Here is a 24408-nt window from a genome sequence, read left to right as displayed (position 1 = left end):
CTTCTATAATCGCCATTGCGTTCACTGCTGCAAAAAAAGTATATTTCGTTCTTATTACACAAAGATGATTCAAAAACAGAGAAATATAAAAAGGCAAAGGGGAAACAATCATAGGTTGTGCAGCAATAACACACAGAGTATGTATTACATGGGTTGGGTATGAGATCCCGGCTGTCAGGATGCCGCTGGTCAGAATACTAACAGCAGCATCCAGACAGCCAGAATCCCGACACCCATAGGGAATACAGGTAAGGGTTTTTCTAACTCCTACCCTCACCCTCCCTGGTGCCTAACCCTAACCACCACCCTAGTGCCTAAGCCTAACCTCCCCCTCCCCACACCCTAAACCTAACACCCCCTCCCTAGTGCCTAAATCTAACCTTTCCCTCCCGCACCCTAATCCTAACCCTACCCTCCCGGTGCCTAATCCTCCCTCCCCCTAGTGCCTAACCCTAACCCCGCACCCTAACCTCCCCCTAACACCCCGATACTGGTGACGGGATCCCGACCTGTCTGGATTTCGGCACCGGTATTCAGACCACCGGCATCCCGCACGCTGGGATGCCGACCACATCCCGTATTACACAATAGACTCAGATTGCCTGATTCTGTGTCAGATGCAGCAGCACACACAGCAGCGTCTATTGGCGGGTGGTCCCAAATGCCTGCGACACTCACATAACACGCCCACTGAATGGACCTTTTTTTGCGCACGCACTGTTAGCCACCGCCCAGGAACACCCCATCATATTTTCGGCCACATTTCTGAATTTTCTGCGTATCGATAGTAACAGCAACCTTTGTGCGTACACAAGCACCATAGGAGTTTTCAGGAAGTTCATGCGCAGTTGCAAAACAATCGCCCCAGTGTAACAAAATGACAACATAGCAAGTCTCCTGCCTCCTCCACGTGGACCAATCTCTAATTGGTGATTATATCTTAATGATGAAAACAATTTTGTAATTGTTCAAATGTAGTTAACCAGCACCACACAAGCTCGAATATTACACATCATGATATTGGATAGCTATAATCTTCATACAACACTTGAGACATACTTCCTACTGTACCAGTTTAACCTTCATGTAATTGTGTTACACTGTCTCTATTGTGTAATACATATGTTTGTGTTATTGTTACACAGACTATTATTGTTTCCCCTTTTCCTTTGTATATTTCGCCGGTTTTTCATCACCTGTGTATAATAAAAAACAATTTTCCTTTTTAGTAAATATATTAAAAGTTTAAGTCTTCTTGATTCCAAGGGGGAGATGTATCAAACCTTGGAGAAAGATAAAGTGGAAGGAGAGAATGTACCAACCCGCCAGTTTCTTACTGTCATGTTACAGGCTGTGTGCCGTATTCAATTTGAGCGGACCCGCAATACTTTTTCGCTCTCTAGACTTTTTGCCTACATCGCGTGTTTTGCAGGTGGAAAAGTATAGCGCGTGTGCCCGCGTATCCCCGTATTCAATTTGACAGTAGGCGAAAACAGGACCCGGCGAAACTTGAACAGGCGGAAAGTACTGTCAGATTTAGGGAAATCAGCTTGACATCCCCCAAAAGATGCTCTGACATGGGGGTTCCCTATGGTACCCCCCGATTTGGCTTGATGAAGGTATTTGGTGTTTTTAAACGGGCTCAATAGCTGCTAAACAGCGTTTTTGTATAAGTGGTGCAGAATAGTATTCAGGAGGTTTTTTCCAGAAAATAACTTATCCCAGCAAATTTGGGGTACTTGAAAATGGGGGTCAGCATATTTTTAAGTTGCTAAAGTTAAGTTTAAAAAAAACCTGAAAAATCCACCTGCCGCAAGCCCCTGCAATGAAAAAAACACCTGGGGCATATTTGGGGACCCCCCAGAGTCAAGGTCTTAAGTGGTTTTTTTTGTTTAAATTTGACACAGTTTACCTTTGGGGGACTGTCTGAAAGCTGCACGGGGGTTCCCGCAACGTTGCACCCCAAACAAAACCCCAATTCTGCACTTTTTTCCGCCTGCTATTCATAGGCGAAACTTTTTCGCCTATTACATTGCATTGACTTTCCTCCTAGGCGGAAAGTCTTTCAAATTGAATACGGCGATACTTTTTTGCCTGGCGAAATGATGTCATCAGTGAAAAGTTTCCACCAAAAACACGCGAAAACGGCTTTTCGCCTCAAATTGAATACGGGCCTGTGTTTGAAAACTGACAGTTAGAAGCTGATTTGTTGGTACTTTAGCTCTCTCCAAGATTTCATACATCTCCCCCTCATTGAGTGCATCCACAAACAATCTGGTTGTCTTTCTTCTGTATACATAAGTAGTACTAACCAGGTGGACTAGCACTAACCCCTATCCCAGCAAATACACAATACAATAGTCCGGTGAGGCATATGGGGTTTTTGTATTCTCTGAAATAGATGTTTAGTGCTGTCCTCCCGTTCATACCTCTTATCCTTCTGGAACTGATAAGGCTGAGTTCTCTTGGATAGTTGACTACACTGTGTGCACATGTAGGTACTGTACACCTTAACCTTGTCTCAGAACAGTCTGTGTGCACAACGGTGTTGGAGATAAACCCGGTGATTCAAAGGTGGGCACAGTGTTTTACCTCTGCGCATGCGTCCGAGACACTCTGCACACGTGTCCCTGTGTTTAAATCTCTTGAGTTGCAGATCGAATTTGCATGGAGATCCATGCGTGTCCCACGCCATGCGCGGGGTTAAGGGGCATCGGAGCCCCTGTCTGCACAGGGCATGGCTACTCCTGTAGCCGGCCCTGATTTCAATGGGTGTTTTTGGGTGGTAACTGGTGGATGACTAACCGTGGCGGGCATGTTGGTCAGTGATTGCGTCTAAAGACGCTGTTGCATTGGCATTAACACCGGTGTCCATGGTAACTCAGGTACCCTGCGCCTGCCATATGCAGGTGCAATGTCTGATGGTGCACTTATAGTGCATCTTTCAATGCACATCGGTGGATTCAAGCAGCGGTCAGCTGCGGCATTATAATGAAGAACAGTGGCGGCTCCAGAGGTGTGCCTGCAGCGCAGTCCAAAATTCAAATAGAGGAACCACACCAACTGCCACCCCAAACGCTGCCAAACATCGCCGACCAGTTGGTGTGGTTCCCCTATTTGAATTTTGTACTGCTCTGCAGGCACACCTCTGGGGCTGCCACTGATGAAGACGCAGTAGCGGCTGCTACAAAAGTACTGCAACTGCGTCCACCTGTGAAACACCCCCAAATATTCCTAAACAAGGACTTTAGAGGGCAGTAAAGTACACCCAAAAAGTTGTGTTTGTAAAATGCTGCTGTATGTTCCCTAGAAGGATAATGAAAGAGACACACACTCTTTTTTTATTTTAACCTCCAGGATATCTTTGCAGCTGACTTTTACACTACATAAAAACACATCTGTGTTTACTTACATCGCTTTATAAATCTTTGAACACGTTCCACTAAACTGCAGCCTGCTTGTTTCTTTTTACAGAGAACAAAAGGCTGAGATTACTGCATTAAAGCCATACATCACAATGTGTTTAGGCAATAAATATTGTTTTCTATCTCTTTAATGTATCTCTCAGCTTACCCTCTTCACATCGAAGTTGTGCCTCTATTTGGTCTGGTGTAGGTAAGCCACGCTAACAGCTTCATATAGTGACAGCATGCCTTAGTACCAGCGTCCTCCAGTTCTACTAAAGAGGACATTGTGTTGTATATGTAATAGTCTGTGAGAGTCGGCAGCCGTGAGAGTCGGCAATTTAGCCACTAGGTTTAAAGTAGCAACTTTAAAAAAGAAAAAAAAAGGCAAAACCAGGTTTCTTGTTACTTTTAAAAAATTGCTGCTTTAAATCTAGCGACATCTTGTAGCTGCCGACAACAGGCTACTATATAAGAGTGTTTTATAAGGCATATATCCAAAGTCATTCTTTTAGGCCTATTTATTAAGAAGCAGTGGTAACAATGATTCCCTGTCGCTGAAAATTATTAATAAAATGCTGCCATGGCATCTGAGCAACATGATGAAAATAATACTAAAAAATTGTTTAAAAAATATTCCCTGGCAGACTAACCTTCTTGATGAATTCCAGGTTTTAATTGAGGTTTAAAGACCACAGACTGCCGTATTCCTGGTCTAGCATTCTCAGTCTCCCTCTCTTTGTTTTGGTTCCTGTGGGCCACAAAAATGTTGCTGGTTTGTGTACCAATGCTTGGGTAAATTTACTAAAGGTCAATTTTGGTTGAATTAACATTTTTGTGCGATTTGCTGCCTAGTTTGCAAATTGTAGATTTACTGAATTCAAAACTGACACAAAACCAAGGAAAAATCCCACTTTAGAACAGTTAGAACATCAGACAATCGATACTTTCACACAGACAACAATAGAAACCGAACATTTACTAATGGTCGTTTTTAAAACCGACCAAATACCGAGGCAAAAACAATAGACTGGCTTTTGCCAGACGAGTTTGGGAGAAGCACATCGTAACGATCTGTGCAGACTTCTTAGGGCAATAGAGTGATCTGTGTAGTGCTACTTTTAGGATGGGTTTGCTGTCGTTTTAAGATCTCTTTGCTGTCTGTTTTGAACTGAAAGATCAAAACCGACTTAGTTTACAGCTGCAAAATCCGACTGACATCGACGTTGGGTTTCAATTGAAGTTGAGACCTGACGGATGATAAATATGCAGATTTTGGCGTCAGAAATCTTGTCAATGTCTGTCGATTTCAATAGATTTAAAATTCGATCCAAAATCGACCGTTAGTAAATTACCCCTAAGTGTTGCAACTTCCGGCTGTTCAAAGTTGTACTGTCCAAAGTTTGTTAATTAGTGTCAGATTAAATTGGGTGTTTGTGTGTATATTAGATGCAAATTAGACCGCAAGCTCCACTGTGTGCAGGGAACAAATTTATTTAAGTTATTGTTCAGTGTTGTAGAATAAATTGACACTATATATAAAGGAGGCTAATAATAGAAAATGCAGTGATTTTTTTAGACCAGGGATCAGGGAACTTTTTTACCTTTTATCCCAAAATATATTTAGATACACCAATGTTACCCCCTTGATTTGAAAGGAAGGAAATCATATAGTAGTGCCCCCATATAATGCCCCTGTAGTAGTGCCCCCATACTTATGCCCCTGTAGTAGTGCCCCCATACTTATGCCCCTGTAGTAGTGCCCCCATATAATGCCCCTGTAGTAGTGCCCCCATATAACGCCCCTGTAGTAGTGCCCCCATAGTTATGCCCCTGTAGTGCCGCTTGTACAAAAAAAAAAACACCTTAATCCCCACTCCTGCATCCGCCGCCGTCCTGTCCGCCTGGCTGCTCCTCGGAACTATTGGAGAGACGTCATGACGTGTCTCCCATAGTGCACATGGAGAGAGCCGGAACCTGAAGTTCAGAAGAGAACTCCAACCTCCGGGTAACACGGCGCTGCATGGAAGGAGCCGGGCGCCCGCTGGTAATAACATCTCAGCAGGCGTCCGGCTTGGAGCCTACCTGCCGCACAGCCGGGCATGCATATGAATCATTCTATATTATAGAATGATTCATATGCGTGCCCGGCTGTCTGTCCATTACCCCCAGGAATTTCATTTTTACCCTATGTGAGGTAATTTACCCCTGTTCCCTCACCACTGTCTTAGACAATATTAGTTGCTGCTTTGCAGTATGTTATGAGATTACCATTATTATTATTATTTAAACTTTGTACAGGTAAAAACTATTTCACAGAGCAAAACTTTCCAGCTCTCTATTATTTTTCTTACTACTTTTGTAATATTACCCAGTGGGCTGATACACTCTACTTATTAAGTTCCCATTTGCTGGGTCTGTCGTGCAGTCAGTTTTCAGTCCGTTTCCCCAGCTGCTGCAGAACAGAACTGGGCGGAGAGAGAGTTGGGAGCAGCGTAACGTATAAATGATAAATCAAACCTCAGTCATGCTGGAATTAGTTATTGGTGGTCTGGGCAAAGAGCCACATTATACAGTATACGCTGTTAAGAGATTAAGTTTCATTCTTTGGAATTGATATAATACAAGTGACACAATCAGATCTGTCACACAACAAGGCCAGACTGGCTGTTTTTGTATTTTTGTAGAGCCTGGAGGAGTTTATTTATTTTCCAATGATACATTGCAAATTTGATAGATATGAAGTAACACATGCTTCTTGTCTTTCCCAGAGGCAGCGGACAGTAAATCATTTTGCAGGGTCCAAGGTACAGAGTAAAGTTAGATCGGGTGTGACATCAATTCTAGAAAAATGGTGAAATGGATTTTGGTGGATTTTGATTCATAAATCAGTGAACCGGGGCATTCAGGAAAGACGGATGCAGAGATATGTTACAATTGTGAAATCTTTTTGAAAGTACACCTGTCGCCTTTAACAGCGCAGTCATCCATTTTGTGCACTGAGACAATATTTGTGAGCATGCAGGCAGTCGATGCAATGTAAAACTCTCAATATTACTGAGCCACGTCGAGAAGCACATAGAACAGTGCGGGCAGTAGCGGCTCGAGGCACGGGCAAGCAGGTCCGTCGCCCGAAGCACTACTGTTTCCGGAGGGCGCAGGAAACGCCCACCCTCCTCCCAGCGCTATGGGCTATATTTAAGCTCAGCTGGGAGGGAGCGGAGGAGGGAGGGGGCGGCAACACAGGACGGCGCTGGGCGCAGCACAGCCTAGCGCCAGCCCTGAGTGCGGGCAGCCATCTTGAGGCAATATTTGAATGATACATGCCTACCCTCCCGGTTTTCGCTGGAGGATCATGATTTTTCGGGTAACCCCCCGCACCCCCGGAAGGGCAGGCACTTCTCCCGCAATCTGCCCACTTTCTAGTAAATGGGCACAATCTCTGCGGTGATCGAGGGTCCCCGTGTAGGGGCGTGGTTTAGTGACGCGACTCTCAGTGAATTGCACCATTTAGCCCCTCCCCTATTTAAATTAGGGGTGTGCACCGGCCACTTTTTGTGTTTTGGTTTTGGATCTGGATCTTTCTTCGTGTTTTGGATCTGGATTGGTTTTGCCAAAACCACCCTTCCGTGTTTTGGGTTCTGGGTTTTGTGTTTTGGATCTGTATTTTTTTGAAAAAAAGCATAAAAACAGCTAAAATCACAGAATTTGTAGGTTTTTCTGCTCCTATGCTATTATTAACCTCAATAACCTTAATTTCCACTCATTTCCAGTCTATTCTGAGCACCTCACACCTCACAATAGTGTTTTTATGTCCAAAAGGTTGCACCGAAGTAGCTGGATGACTATGCTAAGCGACACGAGTGGGCGGCACAAACACGTGACCCATCTAGGCGTGAAACTGCAGTGGCAGACAGGATGGCAGTTTGAAAAACTAGGCCCCAAACTGTACATAATGCAAAGAAAACAGAGGTGCAAGATGGAATTGTCCTTGGGCCCTCCCACCCACCCTTATGTTGTATAAACAGGACATGCACACTTTAACAAACCAATCATTTCAGCGCCAGGGTCTGCCACACAATTGTGGCTGAAATGATTGGTTCGTTTGGGCCCCCACAAAACAAGCTGGCAATTAATCTGTCCCTGCACAAACTGGCTCTACGGAGGCAAGATGTCATCCTCATCCTCCTCATCCACCGATTCCTCACCCTCTTCAGTGTGTACATCCTCATCCTCACAGAGTATTAATTCGTCCCTGCTGTAACCACAGGTCCCTCTGTACGTTCTGGAGGCTGGTCTCCCTGGAAGAGTTGATAATTCATTTTATGAACATCATCTTCTCCACATTTTGTGGAAGCAACCTCCTACGCCTTTCGCTGACAAGGTTCCCGGCTGCACTAAACACTCTTTCGGAGTACACACTGGAGGGGGGGCAACTCAGGTAAAATAGAGCCAGTTTGTACAGGGACCTCCAAATTGCTTCTTTTTCCTGCCAGTACAGGTACGGACTGTCTGACATGCCTACTTGGATGCTGTCACCGATGTAATCCTTTAACAGACAGACGCACGCTTGTCGCTGCTGCTTTGAGGATGCAAGTGCGGCTACAGCCCACACAATTCACAAAGACAGAAAAAAAAAAAGAATATTTTTATTGTTTGTGGAGCGCACTTTGAGGGTTACACCACCCTTTAACAGACAGACGCACGCTTGTCGCTGCTGCTTTGAGGATGCAGGTGCGGCTACATCGCACACAAGTCACAAACACATTAAAAAAATAGTTTTTTATTTTTTGGAGCACTTTGAGAGTTACACCATCCTTTAACAGACAGACGCACGCTTGTCGCTGCTGCTTTAAGGATGCAGGTGCGGCTACAGCCCACACATTTCACAAAGACCGAAAAAAAAAGAACAATATTTTAATTGTTTGTGTAGCACACTTTGAGGGTGTCACCACCCTTTAACAGACAGACGCACGCTTGTCGCTGCTGCTTTGAGGATGCAAGTGCGGCTACATCGCACACAAGTCACAAACTCATTAAAAAATTTTTTTATTTTTTGGAGCACTTTGAGAGTTACAACACCCTTTAACAGACAGACGCACGCTTGTCGCTGCTGCTTTGAGGATGCAAGTGCGGCTACAGCCCACACAATTCACAAAGACAGAAAAAAAAAGAACAATATTTTAATTGTTTGTGTAGCACACTTTGAGGGTGTCACCACCCTTTAACAGACAGACGCACGCTTGTCGCTGCTGCTTTGAGGATGCAGGTGGAATCTAGACGGGATTTGGAACCGAGGACACACTACCTCCATCAATTGTCTAAATCCCACTGCACTAATGGCGGATACCGGACGCACGTCTAACGCCAACATAGCAGTCAAGGCCTCAGTTATACGTTTTGCTTCAGGATGACTGCTGTCGTACTTCATCCTCATCGCTAGGGACTGTTGGAGGGTCAATTGTTTAGTAAAAGTAGTGATGTTCCTACTTCCTCTCTGGGATGATGAACAACTCCCAGCAGCAGCAACAGCACTAGGAGGAAGTGGTTCTTGATCTTTCCCTATTTTATTTTTATCGGAGAAAGTTTGGTCCTCCATTTATGTTATATTGATATATACGTGCGGCTAAAACGCACACAAACACAGAAAATAATTTTTTTTTTGGTTTGGACTGGAGTGTACTTTGGGGGTTACAGCACCCTTTAACGGTCAAGCCAGCCGGCCCTTTACTTATGACACAGGCGCACGCTTGGCACTACTTTGTTGATGCACGTGCGGCTACTGCGCACACAATTCACAAACACAGAAAATATTTTTTTTTTTGGTTTGGACTGGAGTGTACTTTCGGGGGTTAGAGCACCCTTAACGGTCAAGCCAGTCGGCCCTTTACTTATGACACAGGCGCACGCTTGGCACTACTTTGTTGATGCACGTGCGGCTACTGCGCACACAATTCACAAACACAGAAAATAATTTTTTTTTGGTTTGGACTGGAGTGTACTTTGGGGGTTACAGCACCCTTTAACGGTCAAGCCAGCCGGCCCTTTACTTATGACACAGGCGCACGCTTGGCACTACTTTGTTGATGCACGTGCGGCTACTGCGCACACAATTCACAAACACAGAAAATATTTTTTTTTTTGGTTTGGACTGGAGTGTACTTTCGGGGGTTACAGCACCCTTAACGGTCAAGCCAGTCGGCCCTTTACTTATGACACAGGCGCACGCTTGGCACTACTTTGTTGATGCACGTGCGGCTACTGCGCACACAATTCACAAACACAGAAAATAATTTTTTTTTTGGTTTGGACTGGAGTGTACTTTCGGGGGTTACAGCACCCTTAACGGTCAAGCCATCCGGCCCTTTACTTATGACACAGGCGCACGCTTGGCACTACTTTGTTGATGCACGTGCGGCTACTGCGCACACAATTCACAAACACAGAAAATAATTTTTTTTTTGGTTTGGACTGGAGTGTACTTTCGGGGGTTACAGTACCCTTAACGGTCATGCCAGCCGGCCCTTTACTTATGACACAGGCGCACGCTTGGCACTACTTTGTTGATGCACGTGCGGCTACTGCGCACACAATTCACAAACACAGAAAATTATTTTTTTTTTGGTTTGGACTGGAGTGTACTTTCGGGGGTTACAGCACCCTTTAACGGTCAAGCCAGCCGGCCCTTTACTTATGACACAGGCGCACGCTTGGCACTACTTTGTTGATGCACGTGCGGCTACTGCGCACACAATTCACAAACACAGAAAATATTTTTTTTTTGGGTTTGGACTGGAGTGTACTTTCGGGGGTTACAGCACCCTTAACGGTCAAGCCAGCTGGCCCTTTACTTATGACACAGGCGCATGCTTGGCACTACTTTGTTGATGCACGTGCGGCTACTGCGCACACAATTCACAAACACAGAAAATAATTTTTTTTTTGGTTTGGACTGGAGTGTACTTTCGGGGGTTACAGCACCCTTAACGGTCAAGCCATCCGGCCCTTTACTTATGACACAGGCGCACGCTTGGCACTACTTTGTTGATGCACGTGCGGCTACTGCGCACACAATTCACAAACACAGAAAATAATTTTTTTTTTGGTTTGGACTGGAGTGTACTTTCGGGGGTTACAGCACCCTTAACGGTCAAGCCAGCCGGCCCTTTACTTATGACACAGGCGCACGCTTGGCACTACTTTGTTGATGCACGTGCGGCTACTGCGCACACAATTCACAAACACAGAAAATAATTTTTTTTTTGGTTTGGACTGGAGTGTACTTTCGGGGGTTACAGCACCCTTTAACGGTCAAACCAGCCGGCCCTTTACTTATGACACAGGCGCACGCTTGGCACTACTTTGTTGATGCACGTGCGGCTACTGCGCACACAATTCACAAACACAGAAAATAATTTTTTTTTGGGTTTGGACTGGAGTGTACTTTCGGGGGTTACAGCACCCTTAACGTTCAAGCCAGCCGGCCCTTTACTTATGACACAGGCGCACGCTTGGCACTACTTTGTTGATGCACGTGCGGCTACTGCGCACACAATTCACAAACACAGAAAATAATTTTTTTTTTGGTTTGGACTGGAGTGTACTTTGGGGGTTACAGCACCCTTTAACGGTCAAGCCAGCCGGCCCTTTACTTATGACACAGGCGCACGCTTGGCACTACTTTGTTGATGCACGTGCGGCTACTGCGCACACAATTCACAAACACAGAAAATATTTTTTTTTTTGGTTTGGACTGGAGTGTACTTTCGGGGGTTACAGCACCCTTAACGGTCAAGCCAGTCGGCCCTTTACTTATGACACAGGCGCACGCTTGGCACTACTTTGTTGATGCACGTGCGGCTACTGCGCACACAATTCACAAACACAGAAAATAATTTTTTTTTTGGTTTGGACTGGAGTGTACTTTCGGGGGTTACAGCACCCTTAACGGTCAAGCCATCCGGCCCTTTACTTATGACACAGGCGCACGCTTGGCACTACTTTGTTGATGCACGTGCGGCTACTGCGCACACAATTCACAAACACAGAAAATAATTTTTTTTTTGGTTTGGACTGGAGTGTACTTTCGGGGGTTACAGCACCCTTAACGGTCATGCCAGCCGGCCCTTTACTTATGACACAGGCGCACGCTTGGCACTACTTTGTTGATGCACGTGCGGCTACTGCGCACACAATTCACAAACACAGAAAATTATTTTTTTTTTGGTTTGGACTGGAGTGTACTTTCGGGGGTTACAGCACCCTTTAACGGTCAAGCCAGCCGGCCCTTTACTTATGACACAGGCGCACGCTTGGCACTACTTTGTTGATGCACGTGCGGCTACTGCGCACACAATTCACAAACACAGAAAATATTTTTTTTTTTGGTTTGGACTGGAGTGTACTTTCGGGGGTTACAGCACCCTTAACGGTCAAGCCAGCTGGCCCTTTACTTATGACACAGGCGCATGCTTGGCACTACTTTGTTGATGCACGTGCGGCTACTGCGCACACAATTCACAAACACAGAAAATAATTTTTTTTTTGGTTTGGACTGGAGTGTACTTTCGGGGGTTACAGCACCCTTAACGGTCAAGCCATCCGGCCCTTTACTTATGACACAGGCGCACGCTTGGCACTACTTTGTTGATGCATGTGCGGCTACTGCGCACACAATTCACAAACACAGAAAATATTTTTTTTTTTGGTTTGGACTGGAGTGTACTTTCGGGGGTTACAGCACCCTTAACGGTCAAGCCAGCCGGCCCTTTACTTATGACACAGGCGCACGCTTGGCACTACTTTGTTGATGCACGTGCGGCTACTGCGCACACAATTCACAAACACAGAAAATATTTTTTTTTTGGTTTGGACTGGAGTGTACTTTGGGGGTTACAGCACCCTTTAACGGTCAAGCCAGCCGGCCCTTTACTTATGACACAGGCGCACGCTTGGCACTACTTTGTTGATGCACGTGCGGCTACTGCGCACACAATTCACAAACACAGAAAATATTTTTTTTTTTGGTTTGGACTGGAGTGTACTTTCGGGGGTTACAGCACCCTTAACGGTCAAGCCAGTCGGCCCTTTACTTATGACACAGGCGCACGCTTGGCACTACTTTGTTGATGCACGTGCGGCTACTGCGCACACAATTCACAAACACAGAAAATAATTTTTTTTTTGGTTTGGACTGGAGTGTACTTTCGGGGGTTACAGCACCCTTAACGGTCAAGCCATCCGGCCCTTTACTTATGACACAGGCGCACGCTTGGCACTACTTTGTTGATGCACGTGCGGCTACTGCGCACACAATTCACAAACACAGAAAATAATTTTTTTTTTGGTTTGGACTGGAGTGTACTTTCGGGGGTTACAGCACCCTTAACGGTCATGCCAGCCGGCCCTTTACTTATGACACAGGCGCACGCTTGGCACTACTTTGTTGATGCACGTGCGGCTACTGCGCACACAATTCACAAACACAGAAAATTATTTTTTTGGGGGTTTGGACTGGAGTGTACTTTCGGGGGTTACAGCACCCTTTAACGGTCAAGCCAGCCGGCCCTTTACTTATGACACAGGCGCACGCTTGGCACTACTTTGTTGATGCACGTGCGGCTACTGCGCACACAATTCACAAACACAGAAAATATTTTTTTTTTTGGTTTGGACTGGAGTGTACTTTCGGGGGTTACAGCACCCTTAACGGTCAAGCCAGCTGGCCCTTTACTTATGACACAGGCGCATGCTTGGCACTACTTTGTTGATGCACGTGCGGCTACTGCGCACACAATTCACAAACACAGAAAATAATTTTTTTTTTGGTTTGGACTGGAGTGTACTTTCGGGGGTTACAGCACCCTTAACGGTCAAGCCATCCGGCCCTTTACTTATGACACAGGCGCACGCTTGGCACTACTTTGTTGATGCACGTGCGGCTACTGCGCACACAATTCACAAACACAGAAAATAATTTTTTTTTTGGTTTGGACTGGAGTGTACTTTCGGGGGTTACAGCACCCTTAACGGTCAAGCCAGCCGGCCCTTTACTTATGACACAGGCGCACGCTTGGCACTACTTTGTTGATGCACGTGCGGCTACTGCGCACACAATTCACAAACACAGAAAATAATTTTTTTTTTGGTTTGGACTGGAGTGTACTTTCGGGGGTTACAGCACCCTTTAACGGTCAAGCCAGCCGGCCCTTTACTTATGACACAGGCGCACGCTTGGCACTACTTTGTTGATGCACGTGCGGCTACTGCGCACACAATTCACAAACACAGAAAATAATTTTTTTTTTGGTTTGGACTGGAGTGTACTTTCGGGGGTTACAGCACCCTTAACGTTCAAGCCAGCCGGCCCTTTACTTATGACACAGGCGCACGCTTGGCACTACTTTGTTGATGCACGTGCGGCTACTGCGCACACAATTCACAAACACAGAAAATAATTTTTTTTTTGGTTTGGACTGGAGTGTACTTTCGGGGGTTACAGCACCCTTAACGGTCAAGCCAGCCGGCCCTTTACTTATGACACAGGCGCACACTTGGCACTACTTTGTTGATGCACGTGCGGCTACTGCGCACACAATTCACAAACACAGAAAATAATTATTTTTTTGGTTTGGACTGGAGTGTACTTTCGGGGGTTACAGCACCCTTTAACGGTCAAGCCAGCCGGCCCTTTACTTATGACACAGGCGCACGCTTGGCACTACTTTGTTGATGCACGTGCGGCTACTGCGCACACAATTCACACAGAAAATATATAATTTTTTTAGCACTTGGGGGGAGCACCCCTGATGGACAGAGCACCCCCTGGACAACACTACAGCACCCCTTTAGGACTGGGACACTGCACAGGACTTTGGAGTGGACACAGCCCCTATGGAGAACTGACTGCACAACACAGTCCAGCCAGCCCCTATGGACTTTGAAGTAGTGGACACAGCCCCTATTAACAACAGCAGCACAGCACAACACAGCCAGCCCCTATGGACTTTGAAGTAGTGGACACAGCCCCTATGGACAACAGCAGCACAGCGCAGCACAGCACAACACTACACTACACTACACTACACAGCCCAGCCAGCCCTAACTCCCACCCTCCCTCTTCACTGTCCACAGCCGAGTGAGAAAATGGCGCCGACGCGGGTACCTTATATAGGATCCAAAACCCGCGAGACTCGGAAGGCGGGATGATGACGTTTTGCCTCGATTTCAGATCCGAGTCAGGCGGGAAAAGTCGAGCCTGACTCGGATCGGACTCGGATCGGGGGGTCTCGGGGGGGTTCGGATTTCAGAAATCCGAACCCGCTCACCCCTAATTTAAATGTAAGCAAATCGTGGCAATTTGTCGCAAAAGGGGCGGTACTTAATGACGCGAACCGTCAGGCCCCTCCCCCACCTGTTTCTCCTACCAAGGCTTCTCCCGGGGAGGAGAAGCCAAAGGTAGGCAACTATGGGGTCTATTTACTAAGCAGTGTTAGGAGACAGAGTGAAAAGTGATATGGTGCCAGCCAATCAGCTCCTAACTGTCATCTCACAGGCTGTGTTTGAAAATTGACAGTTGGGAGCTGATTGTCTGGCACCATATCACTTTTCACTCTGTCTCCTAACACTGCTTAGTAACTAGACCTTATGATTTGAATGCAGACTATAAATAAATAATAACATAATGGATCAGATGCTGCTCAGGGCTTCCTAATTGCCCAGGAGGAGAAAATAATTATTGCTAAATAATTATTTATGACAATTCCATACTTTCTTTCCTTTCTCTCTGGAACACAGCAGGTTACTATTATGCTCCATATACGGAGCTATCATTATATAGAATGTACCAGGTAAATGATAGCTAGATTGGTTGCTATGGGAAACACCTTTATTTGTCCTCTTTAGAAAGTTTGATTAATCTCCAAATCACTGCGATATACAGAGATAACGAATGTTAGTTTTCAGGGCTTTATAAGGAATTTTATTAAAAGAGGCCCCTTATTCTCCTTAATTTGTCCACGAGACGTTTTTTTGTTCCAGAACCTCCGTAGAATGCGATATGGAAGCACTACTACTACCAATGTATTGGTGACATTGGCAATGTTTCCTGACTGAGGGGCCTAGTTATCAAATAATATTTATGGGATGCTCTCTGAAAACTGTCGTTTTCGCGGGATACCCGCAAATATTACGGCCCACCTAGACGTACTATGGTGGGATTGCAGTAGTCTCAGCCCCCCATAGGTTTCTATGTTAGTTGTGAAGCTGCCAGATTGGTCCTGATAGGATACCGCCATCTCCAGTGGTGATAGTAGTCTATGGGCTCTCCGTCGCTCCCCGGTGAGCCATGCGCCGGAGACCCGAACCAGTAAGAAGTGTGACAGCATTGTACCAGCTCTTCACCAGGATGGACTCTTATAGGAGCCTGTCTCCTGGCAAGAGATGATTAGTGACTTCACAGATGTGGACATACAAAAGGCGAAATACTCATTCACTTATTATATTTTGCCTCTTTTTTTCTCATTTACTTTCTATATGTCACCTTTTGTATCTCCACATCTGCTGCACCCCGGCCGTAACTAGGGTGGTGCGGCCTGTGCCATGGCCCGGGGCACCGCAGGGCAGGGGGCGCTGTTTGGGCCTGTTTCTGTTTATTATCATTCTCACTTGTAGCTTCCTCTTCTTTTATCCCCGGCATCTCCTGGCCTCCCCAATCTCTTCCCTGGCCCTTCCCCATGAGGCCATGGCCCTTTTTTCGAGTGTGTTATCTCCCTATTTAAAAAATAGAGGGGGCGCCAATGCTCTTTCTGGCACAGGGCACCAAAAAGTCTAGTTACGGCTGTGGCTGCACCTATTTAGGGGTTTTGTGATTTATACGCAACACCGCCTGAATAGCACTTTATACATTATAATCTCTCTTTTCTAATCTAGGATCATTTATCCTCATGTCAGGACTATGGCCCTCATTCAGAGCCGTACGCTCTGAGCAGAGCGCACGCTCTGAATGAGGGCCGGCCTCCATGAAAATGGAGCGTCCTTCTGGACGCTCGTATAGCTGTGGGTCACCACCCACAGGCTATACGAGCGTGCATTTTGATAGCCGCGATGGCCGAGACCATCGCGACCATCGAAATTGCGAGCCGGAGCCTGCGGTTGAGGTTTTCAACCGCAAGCTCCGGAGTGATTTTGGCTCTATCAGAGCCAAAATCACTCCCACTGACATCACTAGTGATGTCAGTGGGCCGGCTTTTGACGGGAGGCGTTCCCGTGGGAACGCCCCCGTCAGGGAGGCACGCCCCCGGCACGCCTACCAAAGGGGGCGTGCTGTCAATCAACATTGACAGCACGCCCCCTTTGATCGGACACAACGAGCGAAGGACTTTCCTTCGCTCGTCGCGTCTGGCGCATGCGCACGACGGAGCTCCCTCCGTTGTGCGCATGCTCAGTCCAGAACATCGACCCACTTGCGAGCGGACAGCCGCTCGCGAGTGGGTCTGAATCAGGCCCTATATCCTGTTTTTTTTTATTTTACTTATGCCTGGTATGTTTCTATTTTGACTTTATTTTAATGTACAGTAATGAGAGTAACATTTTAATTTTATTTGAATTGTAATAACTGCATACCACGATCGCCCCTCCCTTCTTTGGTCTTTTCTAATAGTCATTGACTTTTGGGAGCCCCTCCACTTAACTGCTTTCTGGTTTCTATAATCTTTATACATAAATGTATATAACACGGACTATACAGGTTGAGTCTCCCATATCCAAATATTCCGAAATACGGATTTTTTTTTTTTAGCATGACTGAGATAGTGAAACCTTTGCTTTTTGATGTACACAAATTTTATTAAGGCACAAAATTATTAAGAATATTGTATAAAATTACCTTCAGGCTGTGTGTATAAGGTGTATATGAAACATAAATGAATTTCATGTCTGTGCACAAATTTAGTTTGAGCCACAAAACTATTGAAAATATTGTATAAAATGACCTGCAGGCTGTGTGTATAAGGTGTATATAGTACATAAATGCATTCTGTGTTTAGATTTGGGTCCCTTTCCCAAGATATTTGATAATAGTATGCAAATATTCCAAAATACGGAATATTCCGATATCCAAAATACCCCTGGTCCCAAGCATTTTGGATATGGGAGACTCAACCTGTATTAGGTGTCTTGTGTATGTAGTTACATATACTTTTTGTATTTATAAACTGTGCTTAGAGTCTAAACCTCTTGCCTAAACACTATGGGGCTGATTTCAAGATTTACAGTAATGCAATTGCAACAGCGATCCCTTCGGATCGCTATTGCTAAAATGTGCTAATGTCTTTTCCAAACCTCACCCGGGCATAGGGACGCCCACTGCTGCCTTCTCATATCTGTCCGACGACGTGCATCAGCGTAAACATCGATAACATCGATGCACATCGGGCAACCCTGTCGCTTCTGGGTAAAGTCTGACTTGTCTCTAACATTGCGGCTCTCCTGACACGCTGAGAGCTCTCATTCTGCTGATTTATGCACGCCCATGAAACGGACATTAACGGTTCCAACACTCCTGCGTTAGTCTAACCACCCCCTGTTACTTCCCCCAAACGCTGACTATCTGTCACTCATTTTCTAAGTGAATGAATCCCGTGTGCGAGCGTAATCGCAAAACAATCGCTGCGTTTGCGGCTTTCATGCATGCTCAGTGGCTAAAAAGCGCTCGATCTGTGTAAATATCGGCATTGCATAAATCTCGGATTGAGGCCCCATATCCATTAGGGCAATGGTAGCAGTAACAATAATTTGGGTAAGAAGAATCTACTCTACTTTTTCTTTCAGGTGTCCACAATGTATTGGTAGATGAGTTTCTAGATAAAAGATTACTTGTGTAATGTGTATTTTTAATAAATATAGTTTTAACAAAGCATTGAATAATACATCCTATAGATCTATTGCACTTGCTTCTTCCATAGTCAGCGCTCCCTTCCTCAAATCGTGCATTGGGGCATTCTGGGACTTGTAGTCTGGAGATTCGAATCTTGTGCAAACATCAATAGAATGTACGAAATTGGATATTGCTGAAAGTGAAAGTCTGTATAGACTGCTGACAGAAAGCACTAGATTTATTGGCTGATATATTTATTAATAAATGAATTCAGGTTTTACTGGAAAGTCTAGACCTGCTACCTACACAGTGTGAATGTCAAACCTCATGCTTTTATAATGCTGTTAGTTCCTAGAAAAGCTGAATATAGATTTTCACCACAAAATACCTCTGCTTACCCAGTTGGTACTGTTTGTAAATGTATTTATTTATTACCAGTTATTTATATAGCGCACACATATTCCGCAGCGCTTTACAGATATTTGGCCATTCACATCAGTCCCTGCCCCAGTGGAGCTTACACTCTATATTCCCTACCACATGCACACACACAAGAGTTTATTTTGTTGGGAGCCAATTAGCCTACCAGAATATTTTTGGAGCGTGGGAGGAAACCCATGCAAGCATAGGGAGAATATACAAACTCCACACAGTTAGGGCCGCAATGGGAATTGAACCCACGACCTCAGTGCTGTGAGGCAGTAATGCTAACCATTACACCGTAAATCTGCATGACCAATGAAAAGACTGCATGCTTTGTGCTGGTCTCTCATGGTGCGGGATAAATCATACACGCCTCATATCAAATGTAATAAATACAGCTCTTGTGCATATCGTACAACCCTCTGCAACGTTCCTGGTTTATTCTGATATTGCTCAGTCCAGCTCAGTTCATGTTTTTATGAGAATATTCGGTGAACCCTTGTTTTTTAAGGAGATATGAGAATGATACAAAATCCAGTAAATATTATGTAATAGTAAATCTATAATACAGATATGTCCTCCTCGTACACTATGGCTTCAGTCGCGCCAAATGGCTCTTCTCAGCGCACCAGGTCCAGTGGTCAAAATGTGCATCATATTGGCACAAAACAAAAACAACTGGGAACGAGAAAACTACTCTGCTAGATTACACAAATCAGTGTGACGTGCGACATTTGTGCATCTGTGGGCGACCAAGTCTGATCTGTATATGACTTGAAAAGATAGACGGTTTAAGGGATTGTTTCACAGTGCTACAGTGGTGAGGGAGAGCAGCTCTGCATTCGATTCCTCGGTCTACCCGAGACCTTGTGAAACAGTGGAGAAAATATTGTGGATGAAATCGTGCTCAAGCTCTACCCTCAGGGGTGGGGGAACGGACTGGTTTCTGGGGGGAATAATAAAGACACTCTCAATACAAAAAAATATACTAAGCCACTGCCAGTATGAATGGATATGTGGATATCTATAGAAGAGATGGTGTGAAATAGACACACCAGGAGCATTACCACTGTTGGACCAGGATCTGTTGAGAAGAATGGACATGCAGATTTGAGGAAATCCAGACTACCTCTCTGTTTTAAACACCGATGCCCATAACACATCAACTATCTGGTAAAAGAGCCACCCGGCAATTCAGCCATTGTGCTGTATTATATAAGTGTGTGTATTGATGTTTTCACATTTGTATATATATATGTTTTTGTGTCATTAAATAGTGTACACTTTACAGTACGTTTGGCCTATTAGGTACAAGCTACCAGACATATCAACATAAATTTCACACCATCTCTTCTATAGATATCCACATATCCATTCATACTGGCAGTGGTTTAGTATATTTTTGGTATTGGGAGTGTCTTTATTATTCCCCCCAGAAACCAGTCCGTTCCCCCACCCCTGAGAGTTTTTCATCCACAATATTTTCTCCTCTGATCTGTATACGAAGCTGCAGCTGCGGCTTTTTCTCACGCCAAGTTCCGTTGCGACTTTGTAGTTTTTTAAAAGTAATTCCTGTGCGGTTAAAGTGTCAGCCCAGCGTCTGAAGTCCACTTTGTGTTGTGTTGTGCTGCGTCTGCTATGCCAATTAGATGCAAAGTTTTTAAAAAGAAAAAGTTGCAGCTCAGTCACGCCGGTCGCCTTGCGCCATATAGCGTATTGAGGCTGGGTGTATGAGGGCACATCTATAGGTGCTGTTTACTCTGGAATAATATGCTCATATCACCCATTGCATTGCATGAGACCTCTCGCTACAGATGCTCGGCAGTATACCCTGAATTTAAGTTTTATGTAACCCATTTGCAGGGCAAACACTATGTTTTGGCGTAATTGGGGATCAAAAAAGAATAGAAACTCCCATGCCGACAGTAGTCACGTGCCACAGGGCTGATCTCAGACAAAAACATTGTGCCGTGTGTGTATTACAAGGAGCAGGAGGAGGATCATTAGGAAACACTTGTGGTTATTTAGTGCAAATTTGCTTCAGTTACAGCCAATCAGCAACAAGCTTTATATGGTAATGAAATTAAAGTTCATTCCAAAGCCAAGCCTCTTCCTCTGCCTAAGGCTGGGTACACCCCTTAGTGACTTGTCCACCGACCCAGGGATCCGCAGACCGAGTGGCTGAGTGGTAAACCAATACCCACTTACCAATCTGCCGCTCGATGTATTTGCACTGACATCACCACCGGGCTGGCATTTAAATTTGCCCGCCCAGTTGAGATATCAGTCACCGACGGACTCTGCAGCAAGTGTCGGTGGGTCGCCCGTTCACAGCCAATTACGCAGATAAATCTGCGAGATATATCCGCATAGGCTGTGCTGCAGGGCCGATGCGAGATGTCTGTAATCGATGTTGTCCACACACATATTGCCTGTAGACACCCGCCGATGCACTAGCCGACATGTCGTTTGTCGGCTGATTGAATGACATATCGTATTGTGTGTACCCAGGATAAGAGACAGGACTGGTTTCCAGAACACATCTCTCTATTACTTCTCAGCCCTTATTATCAGTAATGATTCCTGACCAGAGAGATAAAGTGGAGAGAGATAAACTACCAACCAATCGGGTCCTAACTGTCATTTTTTTCAAACAGCCTGTAACATAGCAGTTAGGAGCTGATTGGATAGTACTTTATCTCTATCCACTTTATCACTCTCCAAGGCTTATAGAAAAGTAACTAAATAGGCTACAAAATTTGGCACCAGAGTGACTGTCATTTCTATGTCTTCGCTGACGTGTTTTTGTAATTTTTTATTTTTTGTAGAAAATCCGGAGAGAGCGGCTTTGTACTTTGTATCTGGAGTGTGCATTGGCCTAATACTGACACTGGTGGCACTCGTCATGAGGGTATCCTGTCGGACGGACTGTAAGAGGTCCACGGTGAAGAAGACCCCCAGGAAACAGGAGAGCGACACCGACAGCAGCGATAGCGATGACTCGGACACCACCTCGGACCTGTCTGCCAGGAGGCATCGGCGCTTTGAGAGGACTTTAAACATGAACGTTTTTACGTCGGCAGAGGAACTGGAGAGGGCGCAAAGGTTGGAAGAGAGGGAGCGCATCATTCGGGAGATCTGGATGAATGGGCAGCCGGACATCCCAGGAACAAGGAGCCTCAATCGCTATTATTAGGAATGGCTTTTGTGCTCGCTACAAACTGGCATTAACATTGAGAACTTGTATTCATGAGAGACTTGGACAGGAAGTGCACAGGAACTAGTTATTTATGAGTGCAGATCTTGCAATTCTTCAGTCTTCAGATCCCTCGGAATAACAGAAAGATGGAAATTCCCCTCCTTTCTGTTATTTCTACAGCCCCAGGGGAGAGAATTTGCAGAGGAACCTGATCTATGTGATTGTCTATATTGAGACGCTAATGATGATGTTTGAGGCTGGTCCTTGATGACTCCCTGTCTTTTGAGACCATAAAGGACACGTGGGATTATGTCACCAGCACGGACAACGAAACAATGCAACGCTGGAGAATTTTACCATAATTTGGGCATTTTTTTATTTTGTTTCTTTCAGACCTAAAATCATCGTTGTGATTAAACAGTCTGTAATATTTAATAGGTGTTTTGAAATCTTCCTTTGTTTGGCAGCATGTAGTACTGACTCCTCAGGGATGAAATCCTTTTGTACTTCCATGTTTTTCCATGGTTTAATGTATGGCATTATGAGCAGAGCTGGATTTACACTGTAGGCAGAGCTGTAGCAATAGAGTTAGCGGAAATAAGAAGACTATTCCCCAATACGATGACTCCTTTCACTCTTTTTGAGAAACCATAAAGCACCATGACTGGCTTTGTAAGTCGGGTACACTGTCTAATGACAGCAATGCACAGTGGTCCCATGGGTATCCAGAAACAGAACGTCTCCGATATCTATTAAATAGAGCATGCTCGAGTTTCCCTATGTCTTGACCCAGGAGCATTTAGCTAGACCACTGTCCACAGAGGCTCCTGGACAAGGTTCTGTAGGAGTGCCCAACCATCTCCTCGATGCCTGCAAGAATGCACTGCCATGCTTAGAGGGGGAACACAGGTGCACTCCAGTGCCCCTTATAACAAGAGTTCAAAACATATTTATTGTTCAATGTAGTTTGTATACTGTACTAGATGAAGACTCATATAAAGCAAACTTGTTTGTATATTGCGTTATGTTATGTATGCCATGCAAACAGGGTCGGACTGTCCCACAGGGGTACAGGGGAAATCCCCGGTGGGCCCTACTGCCTGAGGACCCCACCCCCTCCTCTAGGGGTGAAGCAGGGTCATAGATGAACTTGGGTCGCTTGTGGTGTTTCTATGGAAACTACACTAGGATTAGCCCTCCTGCCAATCAAAGTGGGTAGTGCTGACACACCCCAGTCTCCTCTTTTATAAAGGGGCCCTATTCTTGCATTTCCTCTTTAATGGTTGGCCAGATCCGTCAGTTTTGTCTACCCCCAGGTGTGCAAATATATAGGAGTGGAATGGTGCCAATGAAGATCATGTGTGTTCCCTACTGGCTGTTCCTCATTCCTTTTATATTTGGGATCCCACCTTCCAAAATCCTGCCCTTGCTCATGTCTCAGTGTCCGTGGTCAGGCATAAAACAGGTGTATTTATAGGAACCAGTCATGTAGTGGACGTGACTACGGTGGCCGACCATGTCCTGTCCTATAGGCAAGTGCCTTACGTTCCTACTTATTAATCCGGTTCTGCTTGTGGGCTGAATTCATGAAGCTTATACCTCCCTTTGGGTAGTAATGTGCGGCGACCTGTGAGTGATGTGTCAGATTATAACAACCTCAGAGAGGTTGACATTTTTTTTAATATATATATATAAATATTTACCTAGGTATTTTTGGAAATGCTGCACAATGATGTGCCTTATTGAGTATTTGTGTATCAAGCAATGTTTCCTTATGGATTGCAATGAACAATATTTTTTTATATATTTTATTAAAGGAAAACGGAACATATTTGTAACAGAGACCAAATGTGGCTGAAGGACGGAAGAAACAAATAAAACCGTTTGTTGCTCCTTTCACAAAATGATGATTGGTTATAGATGCTTGTTCAGTATTCGCTGAAATTATGGGATAAAGTACAAGATTTATAGTATGGGGACTGACTAGATCTGCTCCGGGATATATTTTAAGTACATTTAAAGTCATGATGTGTGGTGACTTACGCGAGTGGGAATAAGCAAACCTTATATACATACATATGGTAGCGGGAGATGGACTGTATGCTGCATACAATGGTACTTGTCGCAGCTGCACGGTACCCTCAATAGTGGGGAGGGGGGGGTGTATTCACAGGAACTTTTTGGGCACTTAAATCACTACGGTGACTGAAATGTTTATTATCAATGAGAATTTTCTTTTATTTGATAAGACTCTGGGGTATATTTACTAAACTGCGGGATTTTAGAAGTGGAGATGTTACCCACAGCAACCAATCAGATTCTAGCTCTTAAGGTGCTAGATAAATGATAATATATTAGGGTATAAAACAAAAAGTTACTTCCTAACCTCTGGAAAATCATATAACGTATCACCGAGCACAGGATGAAACCCTCTACTGTGCTTTATAGCGGGGATGGGGACGGGGGGGGGGATGTAATAGGGTCTGATTTTGCAGACTTGACAATTG

General features: G+C 45.0%; 1 protein-coding gene across 7 annotated transcripts in view; it reads left to right on the top strand.

The window, feature by feature from the left end:
- Window positions 1-23760, top strand: part of EVA1A (eva-1 homolog A, regulator of programmed cell death) — a 477272-nt gene extending 453512 nt beyond the window's left edge. For all 7 annotated transcript variants that reach the window (XM_088467277.1, XM_088467276.1, XM_088467280.1 and 4 more), the window contains one exon: window positions 21531-23760. In XM_088467277.1, the coding sequence (XP_088323403.1) occupies window positions 21531-21898 (368 nt within the window). In that variant the 3' untranslated portion in view covers window positions 21899-23760. The remainder of the gene's footprint in view (window positions 1-21530) is intronic.
- The last annotated feature ends 648 nt before the right edge of the window (window positions 23761-24408 follow it).

The sequence above is a fragment of the Taudactylus pleione genome, unplaced genomic scaffold, assembly GCF_031769625.1.
Source record: "Taudactylus pleione unplaced genomic scaffold, aTauple2 ptg000070l, whole genome shotgun sequence".
Classification (NCBI taxonomy): domain Eukaryota; kingdom Metazoa; phylum Chordata; class Amphibia; order Anura; family Myobatrachidae; genus Taudactylus; species Taudactylus pleione.
The sequence above is the reverse complement of the archived record's forward strand: the minus strand, read 5'-3'. Positions and strand labels throughout refer to the sequence as shown.